This window comes from Carassius carassius, chromosome 44 (assembly GCF_963082965.1).
Source record: "Carassius carassius chromosome 44, fCarCar2.1, whole genome shotgun sequence".
NCBI classification, from domain to species: domain Eukaryota; kingdom Metazoa; phylum Chordata; class Actinopteri; order Cypriniformes; family Cyprinidae; genus Carassius; species Carassius carassius.
Window position 1 is genome coordinate 1,600,300 of NC_081798.1, and position 21,603 is coordinate 1,621,902.

The 21,603-nt window shown below is 33.7% G+C and overlaps 1 protein-coding gene across 1 annotated transcript in view; it reads left to right on the forward strand.

Annotated features, from left to right (window-relative positions):
* LOC132126855 (spectrin beta chain, non-erythrocytic 1-like) overlaps positions 1-21,603 on the forward strand; it is a 70,350-nt gene that overhangs the window by 47,222 nt on the left and 1,525 nt on the right. Inside the window, exons 20-35 of the mRNA XM_059538408.1 lie at positions 396-659; positions 734-958; positions 1,023-1,112; positions 2,315-2,593; positions 3,654-3,784; positions 5,391-5,595; positions 6,294-6,668; positions 7,778-8,022; positions 8,974-9,112; positions 9,196-9,280; positions 11,197-11,393; positions 14,432-14,535; positions 14,778-14,832; positions 18,405-18,613; positions 19,925-20,098; positions 20,186-20,228. Of these exons, the coding sequence (XP_059394391.1) occupies positions 396-659; positions 734-958; positions 1,023-1,112; positions 2,315-2,593; positions 3,654-3,784; positions 5,391-5,595; positions 6,294-6,668; positions 7,778-8,022; positions 8,974-9,112; positions 9,196-9,280; positions 11,197-11,393; positions 14,432-14,535; positions 14,778-14,832; positions 18,405-18,613; positions 19,925-20,098; positions 20,186-20,228 (2,820 nt within the window). The remainder of the gene's footprint in view (positions 1-395; positions 660-733; positions 959-1,022; positions 1,113-2,314; positions 2,594-3,653; positions 3,785-5,390; positions 5,596-6,293; positions 6,669-7,777; positions 8,023-8,973; positions 9,113-9,195; positions 9,281-11,196; positions 11,394-14,431; positions 14,536-14,777; positions 14,833-18,404; positions 18,614-19,924; positions 20,099-20,185; positions 20,229-21,603) is intronic.

A 21,603-nucleotide genomic window follows, 5' to 3' on the forward strand; every position in this document is an offset into this window, starting at 1 on the left:
TTAAAAAGTTGCTATAATATCTGTGACAGAAAAAAGAAAAAAAAGAAATGTAAACTCAGAATTGTTAGATAAAAATATTTTTTTATTCCATGGCGGAAACGGGCTTCCATACTACATCACTGTATCTAGTCACTGTTAATATAATATTCCTGACGTTAAAACTACAAACAAACATCATAAAAAAAAGCTTTTCTGGGATTTCAAATGTAAATGCTTTTTTCTCATTTTTCTAGCTTGCTTCCTAATCCAGTTGTCTTATTAACCTATAATTGTACATCACAAATACTGCTGCTCTCCGACAAAGCATTCTGGATAAAAGCGTCTGCTAAATGCATGAATGTCACTGTAATCTCGTTCTAGCTGTGTAATGCAGTGTAATCTCTGTCTGTCTGCAGGAAGGGACGCAGCTGGTCTCAGAGAAGCCGGAGACAGAAGCCGTGGTGAAGGAGAAGCTGGCGGCGCTGAAGGAGATGTGGACCGAGCTGGAGACCAAGACTCAGACTAAAGCCCAGTGTCTGTTTGACGCCAACAAAGCCGAGCTCTTCACGCAGAGCTGCGCCGATCTGGACAAATGGCTGGTGGGTCTGGAGGGTCAGATCCAATCGGACGACTACGGCAAAGATCTGACCAGCGTCAGCATCCTGCTGAAGAAACAACAGGTTTGAGATGATCCGAGCTGACGGCTGTGTGTATATCCTGAAGGACCAGACTCACTCTTCTCCTCTGTGTCCAGATGCTGGAGAACCAGGTGGAGGTGCGTCAGAAGGAGGTGGAGGAGCTCCAGTCTCAAGCTCATGTGTTGAGACAAGAAGGAAGGGACACGGATGAGGTCGATGGACGCCGGAAGGAGGTGGAGCTGAAGTTTAAGGAGCTGCTGGAGCCGTTGCAGGAACGGAAGAACTTCCTCATGGCCTCTCGAGAGATCCATCAGTTTAACCGTGACATGGAGGATGAGATTGTGAGTTTGGGTTTATATGTGCATGTGAATGTTGAGCTGAGTTTAACTTCATGTTTCTCGTCAGCTCTGGGTGGAAGAGCGGATGCCTCTCGCTACGTCGACAGACCATGGCCATAATTTACAGACTGTTCAGCTGCTCATCAAGAAGAACCAGGTAATGTGTTCTAGATTCATATTTACTGCTATTTCAAAAGAAACACAAACTAGAGATGTTTTTGATTAGAGATTCATTCAGAGTGACATGGAAAAGTGCTGTTTTCGGTTATAGATTTTTGTTTGTAGAACATTACCGTTTAAAAGTTTTTTTTCAAAAAAAAATAATGCTTTATTCAGCAAGGATGCATTAAATTGATCAAGAGTGACAGTAAAGATATTTGGAATGTTCAGTTTTAAATAAAACTGAAACTATATATATATATATATATATAAAATAAAAAACTATATTGATATTGAAAAAACTACTAAATACAACAACAAAAGGACTGAAGCTTTAACTAATTTTAGAATGAAAATGGAAGCTATATGAATAAAAACTGATTCAAAATGTTAAAATAAAAACTAAAATAACACTGACAATGAATGAGATATTTAGATTTTAGAAATGCTGTTTTTTTTATTCATCAAAGAATGTATTTTCCCACAAACATATGAAGCAGCTCGACAGTTTTCAACATGAATAATAATCAGAAATGTTTGTTGAGTAGCAAATCAGCATATGTGACCCAGTACCACAAAACCAGTCTTAAGTGTGATTTTTAAAAAAATTGAGATACAACTATTTGAAAATCTGGAATCTGAGGGTGTATAAAAATCTAAATATTGAGAAAATCATCTTTAAAGTTGTTCAGATGAAGTTCTTAGCAATGCATATTACTCATAAAAAATGAAGTTTTGATATATTTATGGTAGGAAATTCACTAAATATCTTCATGGAACATGATCTTTACTTAATATCCGAATGATTTTAGGCATAAAAGAAAAATCTATAATTTTGACCCACACAATGTATTTTTGTCTATTGCTACAAATATACCCAGAGACTTAAAACTGCTTCTGTGCTCCAGAGTCACATATTAGAATGATTAGTGAAAGAACATGTGACACTGAAGACTGGAGTGCTGAAAAATCAGCTTTAATAACAAGAATAAAACACATTTTACTATATTTTCAAATACAAAGCAGTTATTTACATTTTTTTCAACTAATGCTGCCTTGGTGCACATAAAAGCTTCTTTCAGAAACATTGCAAATCTTACCGACCCCAATCTTTTGCATGGCTTCATATGTGATGGCATGATGATTTGTGCTGAATTGTACATGAGGTGCACACTTACTCAAATGCACATTTATCCACAGACATTACAGAAGGAGATCCAGGGCCATCAGCCGCGCTTTGACGACATTCTCGAGCGCAGCCAGAGCATCCTGAAGACCGACAGTCCCAATGTAGAGGCCATCCGAGTCCGTCTGTCCGATCTGGAGCGGCTGTGGAGCCTGATCATCCAGGAGACGGAGAGACGGCACGCCAGACTCGAGGAGGCCCATGAAGCCCAGCAGTACTACTTTGACGCAGCTGAAGCCGAAGCCTGGATGAGCGAGCAAGAGCTCTACATGATGTCTGAAGAGAAGGCCAAGGTCTGGGATCTTCCCGTGAATGAAATCAGTTTAGTTTTATTTATTTTGACAAGGAAGATGATTGCACATCAATAATGCATAAATGTACCAGAATTAGCCAAAAGGCTATTTTGCATCTCCAGTCCCTGGACTGATGGTACATTTGTCACCCTACAAATATAACAGAATTAAACAATGCTCTGAAATACATATAAAATGTACACTATTCCAAAAAATTAACATCCATTTGAAAATTATAATATACATAGAACCAATTGCAGCTCTCTCTCTCACACACACACATACACACAAAAATGACGAACAGTGTATCAGTAATATCATGATATCAATATCATGAGCATACAGACAAGTAACAGTAGCCTTAGTCATTCAATCAGTGCTAAACCAAACATGTGCATAGCATAAAATCTCAAACTAGTAAAGCAGGAAAACAAGACGGCAGCAGAATTTTATTTTGCAAAATTATTCTTGACAATGCTGACTCTCAATGAATCACTTCTTAAAGTTAAACTCGAAGGAGACGTAAGTAATGCATCCTAAGTTAATGACGATTCTATGCTTTTTTGCTTTCGTAATGTCTTATTTCAGACTAGTTGAAAGAAACATCCAAAGTAAACATTTAAGTGAGTAAATTTGATCTATTTTTGTCTGTAATATCAAATGCAATGCATTTCATTCCTAAAAACATGATTGAAAATATATTTTTGTTCTCGATTGATGAATATATTTCCTGATTTATTTTCGTTGATAAAAAAAGAGATATTAAAAATCACTTAAGTAACTCTAATATGTTAACAAAATAAGCCTGGTTCAGATTTTGCCTCTGGAAATGTATGCAAATTAGTGTATATTTATAGATAGTGTATATTATCAATAGTTTAAACAACATTTCGGAAAATTTGTATCACAATATTTATCATGCTAATGTATTATGATTAATTAAATATAGTGATATCTATCAAATCACATGTAGTGTCCTGTTTAAACCAAAATGGTGTTCACTTTAGCAGTTCTGTATTTACAAGCTGCTTTTCTGAAATGTCTCTGTTGTGGTTCTCAGGATGAGCAGAGTTCGGTGGCCATGCTGAAGAAGCACCAGATCCTGGAGCAGGCGGTGGAGGACTATGCTGAAACTGTGCACCAGCTTTCCAAGACCAGCCGTGGCCTGGTGGCCACCAACCACCCCGAGAGGTACAGAACACGCTTTCACACTTAATCTGAATCTGGGCTCTCAATCTGATATTAACTTTAAAACTAAAAATCTAATGTTGACTTTGAATATTAATACGAATCTGATTTTGACTCTAAAACTGACTTTAGCTTTGATTCTAAATGTGATTTTTAGATTTTTAAGACTCTAAAACGGACGTCTCTGACATGGATTTAAATGATTTTGAAATTGATTCTAAACCCGAATGTGGTTCTGAAAATTTAAATATGAATCTGATTTTGACTCTAAAACTATACTTGAATCTAGTGGATTTTAATCTGAATTCTGTTTGATTCTGGTTTTAGATCTGAATCTGATTTTGACTCTAAAACTAACTTTGAATTTCATTTTTTTTATCTAAATCTGCTTTTGATTGTAATGCTAAAACTGACTTTGATTCTAAATCTGGATTCGAATCTTAATCTGATTATGTCTCTGAAACTGAGTTTGACTTTGATTCTTAACCTAAATCTGATTTGATTCTAAATCTGGATTTAAATATTTATAAAATTTGGATTCTAAAACTGACCTTGATTCTGAATCCAAAATGTTAATCTGATTTCGACTCTGACTCAAAAATTGCCCTTGACTTTGATTCTTAATCTGTATTCAGATCTAATATAATTCGGATTTGGATTGTAAGTATGTATTTGAACTTTAAACTGATTCAATTCTGGCTCTGAAACCTAGATCTGAATCTGATTTTGACTCTGAATCTGATTCCAACTTTGATGTGGATTTTTAATTGATCTGAATTAGATGTACACTCTAATGTTCGTATTTAAATCAGAACTTAATCTTTGCACCTCTGATTAACTAAAACTAACTTTGACTTTCATTTTTTATTCTAAATCTGCTTTTGACTGTAATGCTGAAACCGACTTTGATTCTAAATCTGGATCTTAATCTGATTTTGACCATAATTCTGATTTTGATTCTAAATCTGGATTTGAATCTTAATCTGATCATGCCTCTGAAACTGAGTTTGACTTTGATTCTTAACCTGAATCTGATTTGATTCTAAATCTGGATTTAAATATTTATCTAATTTGGATTCTAAAACTGACCTTGATTCTATATCTAAATTGTAAACCTGATTTCGACTCTGGCTCAAAAATTGCCCTTGACTTTGAGTCTTAACCTGGATTAAAATCTAATATGATTCTGATTCTAAATATGGATTTTGAAATTTAAACTGATTCAATTCTGGCTCTGAAACCTAGATTAAAATCTTATTTTGATTTTGAATCTGATTCAAACTTTGATGTGGATTTTTAATTGATCTGAATTAGATGTGCACTCTCAAAAATTGCTCTTGACTTTGATTCTTAATCTGGATTCAAATCTAATATGATTCTGATTTGGGATTCTAAATATGGATTTAAACTTTAAACTGATTCAATTCTGGCTCTGAAACCTAGATCTAGATCTCTCATTTTGATTCTGAATCTGATTTCAACTTTGATGTGGATTTTTAATTGATCTGAATTAGATGTGCACTCTAATGTTCGTATATAAAATAAGATCTTAATCTTTGCACCTCTGATTAACATCTTATGCTGAACATGTGATGTGTCTGTGCTGTAGTGAGAGGATCGGCATGCGTCAGTCACAGGTGGATAAGCTGTACGCTGGACTAAAGGACCTATCAGAGGAGAGGAGAGGAAAACTGGAGGAGCGCTTCCGCCTCTTCCAGCTCAACCGGGAGGTGGATGATCTGGAGCAGTGGATCGCCGAGAGAGAAGTGGTGGCTGGATCTCACGAACTCGGACAAGACTACGAACACGTCACTGTGAGTGCGAAAAACCAATTCTAACACACTCATAATGTCAACATATTCATTTCAGTGTTGGGGTTAATCTACAGTAATTGGGACTGTTTGAGAAAGCTAAAATAATATATTTTTATTCTCAATATTAACGTATTTGCTCTGCAGTGGCTTAAAATGTGATTTAAAAAATCTGTATATTAAATTAATTTTTTAACATTTTAAATACAAGAAAATAATGCATAGCAATAAATATATATGAAAAATATATGCTAATAAAATGAATATATACAAATATTTTAACAATAATGCTTTATTACAATGAATAAATAATTATATATATATATATATATATATATATATATATATATACTTCAAAAAATGTCAACAGCTGTATTTCAGTTTTTTAACAAATTAAACAAATCTTTTATTACTGATAAATAATATAAATGTCACCCTGACAAACATATTCAGTATGGTTATAAAGAAAATTATTTTGAATAATAAATACATAAAATAATTGTTCTATATCTGAAAATATAATTCTGAATTTATTTAAATGCTTACAGAATATAATCTAATAGAATGATCTAAAATCAGTTTGGGTGAACATCACTCGACCTACCGGTAATTAATATTCATGAGCAGTAGTGCAGCATTTAAATGAAGGTAAAGTTTGTTAACATTTGATCATGTAGTAAATGCATGTTCCTCTCTCGCAGATGTTGCAGGAGCGTTTCCGTGAATTTGCTCGTGATACGGGAAACATCGGTCAGGAGCGCGTGGACGGCGTGAACCGTATGGCTGACGAGCTGATAAACGCAGGGCACACTGACGCAGCGACTGTGGCCGAGTGGAAGGACGGTCTGAACGAGGCCTGGGCCGATCTGCTGGAGCTCATCGACACACGCACACAGATTCTTGCTGCATCCTACGAGCTGCACAAGTTCTACCACGACGCCAAGGAGATCCTGGGACGCATCCTGGACAAACACAAGAAGCTTCCAGAAGAGCTGGGACGAGACCAGAACACAGTGGAAACCTTGCAGAGGATGCACACCACGTTTGAACACGACATCCAAGCTCTCGGGACACAGGTGCGTCGCTCAGATCCAGAAACACACAGATATTAATACACAAAAGCCATTTGGATAGATTGTTAAAATGTTGTACAATATTATATTTTATAACATTACTATAACTATAATTTTTGGAACACATATATATATATATATTTATATAGTGTGTGTCAAAAAAGATATTTATAGTAATGTTATAAAATATATTGTACAACATTTTAGATTTCAATATTTATGTATGGTTTAAATATAATTATTTTTTTTTCAGACTATAGATCAAATTATTTTGTCACTGTTCAGAACAATAAATGTCTGTGTTATAAAAACATAAAATAAATGTGTTGTAAAATATGAATATATATAAAAAAATACTGTTATATCATATATCATAAATATATATATATATATATATATAGTTTAAAATAATAAAGATTTTTTAATGTATTTAATGCTCACCATGGCTGTATTTATTTGATTAACTATACGCTGAAAATAAATGAAATGTTAAAATATATTTTCATAAATACTTTTTAAATAGTAATAACATTTAGCAATCTTACTGTTGTTAATGTATTTTTTTATCTTTTTTTTTTGGCTTATTTAAAATTATTCTACATTTTTATAGAATTACACACAGATAAATATATATATATATATTAAGTGTGATGTTTTTTTTAATACAAAATAACCTTGTAATAAAATGTAAATATAATAATAATAAAAATTAATAATTTAAAATGTATATTTAAATAAATAATATAATATTTTAAATAATTGATAAAGTAATGTTGCGGTTTTATAAATTAAATAGATTTATTAAATATATCATTTATATTGAAAAATTGTCTACAGTGAATAGCATAAAAACATCTAATTGTTCAAAAAGTTGGAAATGCTTTCCTCCGTAAAGTCCTTCCTCAAATAGCACTATACGGATTTGTCCCGCAGCTTTCGTCTGTGCCTCATTGACCTCTGAAGGTGAATTATGAGACACTAATGTGTCACAACAAAGAAATCGGTTTAATTGGCTGAATGCACTGTCCGTGACTCTTCACTTGATTAACGGATCTTAAAATGTGATGTGATATCTGCTGCATGAGGAGGTGTTTCTCTGCTGGTGTGCTCAGGTGCGGCAGCTGCAGGAGGATGCCGTGCGCCTGCAGTCAGCGTATGCTGGAGACAAAGCGGATGACATCCAGCGGCGTGAAGGCGAGGTGCTGGAGGCCTGGAGGAGTCTGCTGGAGGCCTGCGAGGGCCGGAGGACACGACTGCTGGACACCGGAGACAAGTTCCGCTTCTTCAGTATGGTGCGGGACCTCATGCTCTGGATGGAGGACGTCATCCGCCTCATCGAGACGCAGGAGAAGCCCAGGTGTGTGATGCTCTAGAGGACAATACTGCTGGAAATGCACTTCAGTTAAATGTGACCGCCTCAGTTTGTGGCTGAAATTATTATGCATTTTATTATGATAGAAATGGCTCATAATGAGACCAAATACATAGTTGTGCTTTCATTTTTCACCACTAGAATGTCAAAGGTTGTATTTGATCGTTAGTGTTATAGAGTGATATAACTAAAATTATGTCAATCTATCAACCTTTTTTTTTTTTTTTTTTAGGATTTTTATAAATGTCATTGTGCAGACATAAAATTTGGTACAAAAATTAGTATAATAAATAATAATATTAATAATAATGCATATATTCTAATATATAAAATGAATATATTCAATAAATAATGTAAAGATAATGCTAATATAATCAATCAATACATTTAAAAAAAGCTATATATATATTTTTTTTAAGTAAATAAGAAAACTCTATGTCAGTGTTAGGTGACACTTTGATATATAATTTTTAAATTCATAATTTTCATATTTTATTACTGTTAAAATTATGAAAAATACAATATCAAAAACTGTATATCAGTTTTAGTAGCAATAACATTTAGCTACAATTGTCAAGCTACAATTGTCTAACTTTTTCAGCTTTTTGACTGATTTATCTCAATATTTATGTAATATTTATGCAGAGGACTAAAGGGAATTTTTAGAAAGATATATAATTAATATATATATATATATATTCTTTTTTTATTATTATATATAATAGCACTAATATAATTTATATATATATATATATATATATATATATATATATATATATATATATGAATGTATGTATGTATCTGTAAATATATATTACATTAGGAGTCAACATTGTGCAGAATACAAGAACTATTTAAGTACAAAATAACGAAAAAGTGAAAGTGTTTTAGATCAGTCTGAAGGGGTTAATCCTCTCTCTGTCTGCTGTTCTTCAGGGACGTGTCGTCTGTGGAGCTTCTCATGAACAATCACCAGGGAATCAAGGCTGAAATCGATGCCCGTAACGACAGCTTCACGGTCTGCATCGAGCTGGGCAAATCTCTCCTGGCACGGAAACACTACGCATCAGAGGAGGTGAGGACACGTCTGGAGAACGTCTGGTTCCAGTCTTTAGACGTCTGGTTCCAGTCTTTCATGTCTGTTTTCATCTCCCACAGATCAAAGAGAAGTTGTTGCAGTTGACGGACAAGAGGAAAGATATGATTGACAAGTGGGAGGACAGATGGGAGTGGCTTAGACTGAGTGAGTATGATGGGAAATAGCTCAAAAATTAGCAAATTTTTTTTTTCAGATCAGCTTAAGATTAGTATAAATAATATAAATGTTTACTTTTAATATGAATAATATATTAATATATTTAATTTAATATATTACGCTAGTAAAAATTAAATACATTTAATATATTAAAATGAATATAAAATGAATATTAATATATAAAACATTCAAATAAAATAATTTATTTAAATTAATAAAATGCATAAAAACATTAAAATTAGTAAAAAAAAAAAAATTATATAATTTCTAAATCTAAATAACACACTTCTTTTAAAAAAAACTTTAAAAACGTTCCAATTTGCTCAGTGTTTTCTGTAAAACTCTACACAAAAACGCCATCATTTCGCACAGGTTTAACCATGTTCTCATTCAGAAAATACAAACACACAATAAAACTAACTCAGAATCTCAGGATGATATGCACAAGAGCACAAGTCATTGTGAGTTTTGGCAAATGAATGTGTGTTTACTGTATATTCTATATTTTTATTTTATTCTATATTTGTGCTCTGCATTTAACCCATCCGAAATGCACACACACAGAGCAGTGAACACACACACACGCTGTGAGCACACACCCAGAGCAGTGGGCAGCCATTTATGCTGCGGCGCCCGGGGAGCAGTTGGGGGTTCGATGCCTTGCTCAAGGGCACCTAAGTCGTGGTATTGAGGGTGGAGAGAGAACTGTACATGCACTCCCCCCACCCACAATTCCTGCCGGCCCGGGACTCGAATTGTGGGTGGGGGGAGTGCATGTACAGTTCTCTCTCTACCTTCAATACCACGACTTAGGTGCCCTTGAGCAAGGCATCGAACCCCCAACTGCTCCCCGGGCGCCGCAGCATAAATGGCTGCCCACTGCTCCGGGTGTGTGCTCACAGTGTGTGTGTGTGTGTTCACTGCTCTGTGTGTGTGCACTTCGGATGGGTTAAATGCAGAGCACAAATTATGGGTATGGGTCACCATACTTGGCTGAATGTCACTTCACTTTCACTTTCATTTTTTATTTTCTACAGTAGTGCTTTTTATCTACTGTAAGATGTCTTTACAGTAGTGTATTGAAAGCTAACATTTCTTACAGTTTATATATGAATTTAACGCTTTCTGCATCCCTCTATTTATATTGTATACTGTAACAGACATTGACTAGAAAAAAGGTTTCCCAAAAGGAGGTTTTCTCACTAGTGTTCTCTAGGCAGTGCAGAAGTGTGTGTATTTGACAGGTTTGTGTGTCATCTGAGGCCAAAGTTTGAGTCTGACTAAAGAGGACATGTTTTTGACTAACTATCTGATTTTGTCTGAAGTTGGCAGAAGTTGGTGTGTAGTTTTGAGATTGTGTTTATAGTTGTGAGAAAATGGTGAATTGTTTTAATGAATTGTGTGTTTGCAATCAAGTAAAACTGTAATATGTTTATATTAATATAGTAAATGTATTATTTTAGCAAAAAATAGATTAAATACTTATTAAAATGAATTAATGTGTGTGTTAATAAAATAATTGTATCATCTTAGTATTAAAAGTCAATAAATTCAAATTTTCTAAGCAGTTATATTTGTATTATTTTGTATTAGATTTTATATATATATATACACTGATTTCATAGAGTGTGAATTTGAATGGTTCGAATACTCTTGAGTTGTAGTTTTCCCTGTTGGATATATTTCTTAGAGCGTTTTGGGCTGCCCTCTTTATTTGATGTCTTGGATTTGAGAGTGTCTCCTCCCATGATGCTTAGCAGCTCTGAAACACTTATTTCCGATCTTATAATCTGAAGTGTGTTGAAGGAGGTGGGCAGCTTGTGCAGCTTTAAATCACTGATGCTGATTTCCCCATTTACCATGTGTGTGTGTGTGTGTGTGTGATTGTGTGTGTGTGTGTGCAGTTCTGGAAGTGCACCAGTTTTCGCGGGACGCCGGCGTGGCAGAGGCGTGGCTGCTGGGACAGGAGCCCTATCTGTCCAGCAGAGAGATGGGACAGAGTGTGGACGAGGTGGAGAAGCTGATCAAACGACACGAAGCCTTCGAGAAGTCAGCCGCCACCTGGGAGGAACGCTTCTCAGCGCTGGAGCGACTGACCACGGTGAGAGAGAGAGAGAGGGAGTGTGTGTGTGAGAGAGAGGGGGGGAGAGAGAGAGAGAGAGTGTGTGTGTGTGTGTGTGAGAGAGAGTGTGTTTATGTGTGAGAGAGATAGGATGCCTGTGTGTGTGTGTGTGTGTGTGTGTCTGTAAGTGAGTGAGAGTGTGTGTGTGTGTGTGTGTGTATTAGGGCTGTCAAAATTGCTCAAAAATGACGTTCGAATATTCCCTCTAAAAAAACACGAATATTCGAACTATTCGAACATCTGGTGTCGCATGTTGTCAATGACGCGCATTGGGGTTGTGCCGATAGACGATAGTATCGTGTATCAACGATAGTCAGAGATATCGACATAATCAGATTTCTCTGTCGATAATCAAGACGATATTAGGCTCATTTTTCTATTAATGTATTAGATTATAATAATAATAACTATTATTTTTATTAGGCTGCTTATTAAAAACTGCCCAGCTATTTCATTTCACACACACACACACACACACACACACAGCGCGTGCGAGCGCAGGAGGATTAGAGCCTGTAGTCACTGAAACTGTCCGCCTTGACTCTGATAACTCGTTAAATCCATGAAATGAAAGAGATAGAAAACGAGGAGTTGGTGTCCCACACATTTAATGGCTGCTACACGACAACACGCTCTTCTCATACATGACAGATTAACTCTTTCTTGGCATTACAAATAAAGGAAAGACAAAATATTAACAAGGCGGCAGAGCGAACTTATCATCCACAGTGGTTCTCACGTAGACCTTCTATTAGACTTATCACTTATAACACTCACTATGTGGTGACGACGTAGAAGGACTATGTGAGAACCACTATGGATGATAAGTTTGCTCTGCATCCTTATTATTATTTTCATGCACACCGCTGTCACGTTTGGTGATACAAGAAACACGGAGAGATCCAATTGCAGGTATGCTGTTTATTGAAGGGCAAATCCAAAAGGGTAAACAGTCCAGGCAGGGTCAAAACCAGAATATCCAATAAACCAGAAAACAGACAAGAACACACGGCAATATCAAGACTACGGATTAACTTCAACATAAGACATTAAACAAGGACTCCGTAACACAGACTCAGACAGACCGGGTATAAATACACAAAAGGATAATGGGGAAACAGGAGACAGGTGGAGAACAATCAATTAACTAAACAAGGAGGAAGGTGACCAAATAAGGAGACAGGAAGTGATAATATGATAAACACCGTGGGAAATGAGGACACCTAGTGGAAACCCAGGGAACATAACCCAGACACTGTGACAACCGCACTATAATGTGATGCATGCAAAATACAGAGTTCTGGCTGTTACTAAGTCACCATCCACAAACAGACGTACATCGTCTGCAGATATAAGGTGTTTCATTGCACTTTTATAAGTAATCTGAACGGCCTATATATGTGCACTATTTTAAACGAGCCCTCACTAACTGAGTTTAATGCCACAGTTATGTCAGAATGCATCTCATTCTTGTTTCTGTTTATTTCTCATCTCATTCTTGTTTAAATACAGTATTTTTATATTTAACATTAGTTTATCAGTATGTTTTAAAGTATATTTTTTCAATAATTGGTGATTCCATAGGCTCTCTCACGCACCTGCAAGGTTTCAAAGAGTCTCTCTCTTGCTCCACACATGCACGATAAGATCGTGTATCGTCGATCTCACAGGCTGACGATATGACGATTTGAAAAATGACCATATCGCCCAACACTAACGCGCATTACGTCAATAACAGGACAAAATAATACAAAGAGACATAACTACTTGTATAGATAGACTATTTAAGTTTAAACATATTTGACAACGTATTACCTACACAAAAACAAGGAAATCAACTAATGGCCAAGACTGCAGACCTCACGCTCTCTCACCCTCTCTGCGCATAACGGTTTAAATGAACAAACACATTTTTCAGTGCTGATCAAGAGTTTTGTGCAAGCAATTTAAAGTCGCGAATTCTGTCCAAAATATAGCAGGCTTCATTCAGTGATTGAAACAAATATTATTAATATTAATTAAAGTTTTACAGCATATAGAACTGACATTGAATGCTCCGAGTGAGTTGTGCTGTGGTAAACATGGAACTTTTCCTTGACATGAAACGATAAATAAAAACCTCGGATGCATTGCTTGACAGAACTCCCCGAAGCCTGTCCCATCCGCGACACTGATCGGTCTCATGTCCTTACAAATGAACGAAATTAATTTATCCGTTATGGCCTCTTGTCGTGTTGCAGACAAAGAGACAAAGATGCCATGCTCATTTGGGTGCACATTTTTGAGATGTGACCTCATGTTGCTAGTGGTCGAATGGTATGCTAACTGTATCTTAAATAGCTTGCATACAACTTTGTCTCGCGGGTCAACAATTTTACCTCATTTTCTCTGCTGCGGTCGAGTTGGGCTCTGCACTTGCTGGCATCTTCCATGAAGACGCGTCAACTTTCAGCAGTGATGCTGTGCCAGACAGTGCGACTCCTGTGAGGCTGTGACCTGTCCCTGAACCCTCAGGCGCTAGCGCGCCCACTCGCAAAGCAGACAACCACGCCTCTACTACCGCGGGCATTTTTTCCACATTTTTTTTATTTGAATATTAATTTTCACCTTCGAAATTCATTTTTTAAAAACCATTCGAATACATATTCGAATTTAGAATATTCATTGACAGCCCTAGTGTGTGTATATATATGTGTGTGTGTGTGTGTGTGTGTGTGTGTGTGTGTGTGTGTGCTCTTGTTTTTGTGACATATCAGGACACAACTCTGTATAATGACATGGGTATGACACAGGTATTACAAGGAGAGGGTGACTTATGAAGACATAACCCATGTCCCCATTTTTCAAAACACTTATAAATCATACAGAATGAGTTTTTTGAGAAAGTAAAAATGCACAAAGTTTCCTGTGAAGGTCAGGGTTAGGTGTAGGGTTGGTGAAGGGCCAGAGAATATACAGTTTGTACAGTATAAAAACCATCATGACTCTGTTGTTGTACCGCTCTGTGTATTCTGTAGTTGGAGTTATTGGAAGTGAGAAGACAGCAAGAGGAGGAAGAGAAGAGAAGGAAACCGCCCACACCAGAGCCGGTCCAGGAGCAGGACGCAGAAACACAGCAGAGGTGAACACACACACACACACACACACAGACAGACAGCACAGAGCACCCACAGCACATGTCAGACAGATGCTGCAATAATCAGCTAATGCGTTTCACGACATACTCAGTACAGTTTCTTTTTCTGATGTTTAGGGTTGAGTAAGCAGTGTTCTTTAAAAGAGTACTTAATACATTGATGTATATGTTAGTATATGAAATGTTATATATATATATATATATTGTCTGTGTGTGTGTGTTCACAGAGAAGGAGAGCAGATTGCCCAGAACGGACTGCCATCAGACCAGGACTCTCCAAGGGTTAGTTACCGCTCCTGTACCTACCCACAATACACTAGCAATCAGCAGACCCCACGAACCACCGGTCAGGGACACTGAGAGTTCCCATAATGCACTGTGATGCACTGACGCAGGTTATCAGTGGACTTATTGACAGTGTATCTCAATATCTTCAGTGTGTTTTGTGGACATGATGTGCCTTAAACAGATATAATGCTGGTTATGCTAAGTCGTTCGAAATAAGCAAAAAAAAAAAAACAGTAATGCACAATGGAAATATGGAGCAGTTAAAGCACTAATATAAACGCCGACATACAAAAATAAGTGTTTGTTTTTGTGTAAGTTTGGTTTTGTCTGGATGAGGTGGAACATCGATATTAGGAGGATTAACATGCGTTAAAAAACAGGAACATACACAAGGCAGAAATTAATGTTCTTCCTCTATATGATGAAAATAACTTAAATGATGAAAATTAAGTGGCTTTATGCTTAAAAACAAGAGAGGAAACCAAAACAATTAATCTTATTTCCTTTTAAATTATGTTTATTTTTTTGTTTTAAGCATAAAGCAACAAAAATTGGACAATCCTTTTCAGAAAATAAGACTTAATTAATAAAATAAAAATAAAAAAATACATGTATTATTTTAGTAAATTAAACACATTTTACATATTAAGTTTACAATTAATACAAATACATATTTTATTAATATTTATTAAAATGTTATTCTAATATAAATACATTTGTTAACATTATAATACACTTGCATGTATTATATTGTTTTAAAAAATATTAAGATTAGTTATAAACTAATATATACTAATATTTTATATATAAATATAGTAATTAATGTGACCATGGTAAGTGTAAGTTTTTGGAAACTGAAATTTCTACATCATCTTAAAGCTGAATAAATAATCTTTCCCTTGATGTATGGTTTATTAGGAGGACAATAATTTAATATTGAGAAAATCATCTTTAAAGTTGTTCAGATGAAGTTCTTAGCAATGCATATTACTAATAAAAAATGAAGTTTTGATACATGTACAGTAGGAAATTTACTAAATATATTCATTGAACATGATCTTTACATAATATCCTAATGATTTTTGGCATTAAAGAAAAATCGATCATTTTGACACACAATGTATTGTTGTCTATTGCTACAAATATACCCCAGAGACTTAAAACTGCTTCTGTGCTCCAGGGTCACATATATATGTATGTATGTGTGTGTATTTTTGGTTAGTTTTAAGCATAAGTAACACAATTTAGCTCAGTTTTTCAGAAAATAAGATATAAGACTAAGTCACTTTGCTTCTTAAGTAAATGTCTTTTGATTTTAAGAATGTTATGATATTTGTACTGTAAAATAAGACAGAATTACTGAGGAAAAACATGATATTTTGCAGTGTAATTCCTCCCAGTGATGTTTTGTCTGTAGAAATGGTGCTTTATGGCTAGCTCCAGATTCCATGAGAAGTGTGATGTGAGCCATAATGAACCAAGGGCATCGCTTTAAGACAGTAGTTTATATAATTAAACCGGTGCAAATGATCTGCCATGTTTTTGTTAGTGTGGTTTTGTTCAACTCAAACCTTGAGAGTGGGGAAAAACCAAGTGTTTTAGTTTTTTTGTGCATGCATTCGTCTCGGTTTGAGGTGGTTTACCATAAAACGATCTGAACAGATGAATGCTGTCATATGTATCTCTGTTATCCGTGTGCACAGACTAATAAATGACCTGACTCTTCCTGCACACTTCTGTCTGTTTAAATGCATCTCAGCCAGACTTCACTGGCTCCGTATGAGAGTTGTAAGGTTTTAAAGCACAGATTTGAGTAATGCTGGACTAAAGCGATTGTGTTTGAGTTCCTGAGAGCCGTTTTAGCGGAGCAGGACGCCATCAGACGGGTTTTGCGGTACAGTAACACACCTGGAGTGAATTCTGTGTGCTGTTGCTTCAAGCATGATGTTTTTCAAACTGATTGAGTTCTAGACATCTGACTGTAGATCCATAGTTTCCCAGCTCATATCATCTTTAAAGTCAACATGAAATGCATTTAAAACCTGACATTAATAACAATATCCAATAGCATGCATGATGTCACGTGCAAAAAAGGAAGTTGGCTTGCACTGATGAATTATTAACGTTGTGTTTAACATGTTTGAACGTGTTTATTGTTTCTTGTTTTTCAGCAAAAATATCGAAACATTTTTAAATTAAGATATATTCATTGAAGTTAAGATATATATATTGAGTCGTGTTTTCAGAAAAACATTATATTAAAATTAAATGTCTTAATGTATTTAATTCTATATTCGTTTTATAACTAATCTTAATATTAAACGTATTAAATTAATATAAAATACATTTATTGTCAAATTAAGAAATATGTATTTTGTTAGTTTAATGCTAATCTAAATATATCAAAATATATTTAATAAAATTATTATTAGTAAAATAATATACTCATGTTAATACATTTTCATACAATTTAGCAAAATTCAGTGCCTGCTTAAAACAATAAGTTAATAAATGATATGTATTTGTTTTATATTAATCTAAATAACTAAGAATAATTATTGTTAATAATAATAAATAATAAACATTTATTGTTAAGTTTTATTTTCAGCAAAATAACACATTTTTATATAAATACATTTTATATTTTATGAAAACAATTGTAAAAAAATTTGTGACTTTACGCTTAAAACAAGAAGAAATATTAATAAATGATATGTATGTGTTTTATATTAATCTAAATAGCTAAGAATAATTATTGTTAATAATAATAAATAATAATACATATTTTAAATATTTTCAGCAAAATAACATTTGTATATAAATACATTTTATTTTTTATATTTTAGGAAAACAGTTATCAAAATGTAGTGACTTTACGCTTAAAACAAGAAGATATATTAATAAATGATATGTATTTGTTTTATACTAATCTAAAGAATTAGGAATAACTATAATAATAATAATACATTATATAAAAATTATTATTGTTTATAATAATAAATAATACAATTTTATTATAAAATATTATTTTCAGCAAAATAACATTTGTATATAAATAAATACATTTTATTTTTAATATTTTAGGAAAACGGTTCTCAAAATGTAGTGACTTTACGCTTAAAACAAGAAGATATATTAATAAATGATTACTAATCTAAAGAATTAGGAATAACTATAATAATAATAATAGTACATTATATAAAAATATTTTAATAACTTATTTTCAGTAAAATAACACGTGTAACACATTATATTTTATAAAAAGAATTAAATGACTTTATGCTTAAAACAAGTAAAAAATATCTGCTAAGTTATTTTTCTTCATTTGTAGATATTTTTTCTTGTCTTAAGCATAAACTCGCTTCATTTTGATATAAAAAAAAGACAAAATACTATGCACATTTTTTTTTCTTTTTTTTCATGTTGACTTCATTGGCTTATTCTCTCTTTGACCTGATTTGAATGAGAATCTCATCTCTGATTCAGCCGGTGTTGGTGTTTCTGCCGTGTGACTGATTCATGAGCGCTGCGGTGTGTTTGGGAACTCATGGTGCTGTTTTTGGCAGGATGGGGTGGACGGAGAGATGAACGGAGTGCCTGAGAGGAGCTCGAAGGAGCCGAGTCCCATCCCGTCTCCGAGCGCAGACAGACGGGCTAAAGGCAGTCAGTCCTCCACACTTCCAGCGAAGGGTCAGGAGACTCTGTCTGCGCAGCTGGAGGGATTCCTGCACCGCAAACACGAGTGGGAGGGACACAACAAGAAAGCCTCCAGCAGGTCTGAGGATCACTGTCCACAATGCACATTAACATGTAGATTCAACTGGATTATTATAGGTGACAAAACTAAAAGCCATACGGATATTTGCATTGCTTAAAACAAATAGTACCTATAAGAAAATAGCCTTTTCAAAGGGATCTCAGCTAGTTGTTAAAGCAGCATTTCTCATTTTCATTTAGTTTACATTATGCACTAAAATTACTAGAAATAAAAATGTATCATACAAACTATATCATAAAAAATAATTTACCAAAATGAAAGCATAAAATGAAAAAATTAAATAAAAAACTAATTAAATGATAGAAATAACTAACATTGACAATTCAATAAATTCATTCAATTATGTAAAAAAGGTGTTTGAGATAAATGAGTGACGCATTTATATGGCTTTATATGATGTTTTTATGTGGCTTGAGTAAAATGTGCTCTTATAAAGGTGCTTTAAAAATTAATTCCACAGTAAAAATCTAAACAAAAACAAAAACAAAAAAGATGATTAGTGTCAGTTTTCCAAGAAAATACTATTTAAAAACTACGGATTTTTTTATTATGATTTATAAATACACAACAGAATTACTAAAACTTCAACTCTATATAAAATGAAAACAATCTTTTTTTCTTTTCTTTTTTTACAAAATATATAAAAAATATTAAAAACCCTAAAACATTTCATTAAAAAATAAATAAATAAAATAAAATGAATATTAACTTGATGTATTAAAATAAAAACCAAAACTGACATAAAGGGAAAAAAAACTAAAATGCCTAAACTTAACTTGATTAAAAATGTGAAAAATAATAATAATAATAATATTTGAGAAATATTAAAAAAGAAAACTAAAATAACACTGTACTGATATTTAAAAGTTTGAAGTACTTTTTTTTTTTTTTTTTTTGAAATGAATACTTTAAATCATCAAGGATGCATTAAACTGATCTAAAGTTACAGTAAAGGCATTTACTATGTTACAAAATATTTTTTAATTCAAATATTCAAATATATGATGTTTTTTTACTTTCTATTCATCAAGTAATCCTTTAAAATGTAATGTATCACGGTTTCAACACAAAAAAACCCAAAAATCAGTGAGAGTCAGATTATCATTCATGCACTTTATTTAAACCTGTGTATTATGGTGTATACATGTTTAAAGTTACAAGCCAGTTGGTTTAACACACTCACTAAAGCACAGTTTATTTTGGAGTCCACTTTAGACATTCACTAACTAGAAGTACCTTTTCAACTATATTTCCCTGATTAAAGTGCCACACAGGTCCAGGTGAGCTAATGTTTGTGTGTCTCGTCAGATCCTGGCATAACGTGTACTGCGTCATCAACAACCACGAGATGGGCTTCTACAAAGACAACAAGAGCGCGGCGCAGGGCGTCCCGTACCACAGCGAGACCCCCATCAGCCTGAAGGAAGCCCTCTGCGAGGTGGCCGTCGACTACAAGAAGAAGAAGCACGTCTTCAAGCTCAGGTGAGCAGCAGATCCCAGCCGCAGTCATGTGATTGCTGTGTAATGATGATGTTCTGCTGGGACTGAAGCTGCTGTTTCTCCTCACAGAGTTACTGATGGAAACGAGTATCTCTTCCAAGCCAAAGATGACGTGAGTCTGCTTTTATCATCATATCTCCAGCAATATTACACCATTCCGAGCTCATGGTTCACTTTTGCTGTTTGTTTAGCTGTACACTCTTGTGGTAGGCTACGTGAGAAGCTTCGAAACGTTCATATGAGAAAACAGACTAAAAAGAATCCATTAACTTTACATTATTTGACTGAACAACTAACTGAAATAAGTTGAAGTACTAAAATGTATAATAATAATACATTTTTTTTAATATAGTGCCTTTAGTAGGTGCTTTCTCAGAGCGCTTTACAGGCAATGACAAGGGGGAAAAAACTTTAAATACTAAAAATATAAAATAAATAATCAGTAAATAGAATAAATGAAAAAATAAAGCTATATAGAAATATTAAACAAATAAAATGACAGTCGCATTATAAAATTGATGAAAGTTAAACTAAATAAATGGAATTAATAAAAAAATAAAAGTATATAGAAATATTTTTTTAATAAATTACTGAAAGATAAACTTAAATAAATTAATAAGGTAAATAGAACTTAAAAAAAAACACATTCCGAAATTACTGAAAATTAAAAAGCAAATATTGTAAACATAAAAAAGTACTTCAATTCATTTGAGTAACAATTTATTTAATTAAAGTATTTGACGAAAAAAATTAATTATATGACTTTAGGAAAAAGACTGTCCAAAAAATAAATAACTAGAATCTTTTAGAAGAAAATACAATTTCAGTTGTTCTACTTCAAAATTGAAAGTTTAATATCTTTTTTTATTATTATTTGAGAAATGATTAGCAATTTTTGAATGAAAACTGTTTTTACACACTTTTTTTCCAGTGTATATGAGATTAATATCAATAAGTACATTTCTGGTGGCTGCAGAATTGTATGACACAAATATCCACACATGAAAATGAAGATTCCAAAACAGGGTTTTGCAGCAATTCAATAGAAGAACCATCTTGGGTTCCAAAAAGAACCTTCCAGTGAACAATTCTAAAAAGAACCTTTTTTTATTATTATTTCTTAACATTAACATTTGTTACCCTGGACCACAAAACCAGTCATAAGGGTCATTATTATTATTATTATTATTATTTCTATTGACATGTATACATTATCAATAAATCATCGTTCCATTGATGTATAGTTTGTTAGAACCGGACAATATTTCTCTGAGATGCAACTATTTGAAAATCTGGAATCTGAGGGTGAAAAAAAATCTAAATATTGAGAAAATCATCTTTAAAGTTGTTCAAATGAAGTTCTTAGCAATGCATATTACTATAGGAGATATATATATTAATATATTAATATAGGAGATTTTTACAAAATATCTTCATGGAACATGATCTTTACTTAATATACTAATGATTTCTGGCGATTTGGAAAA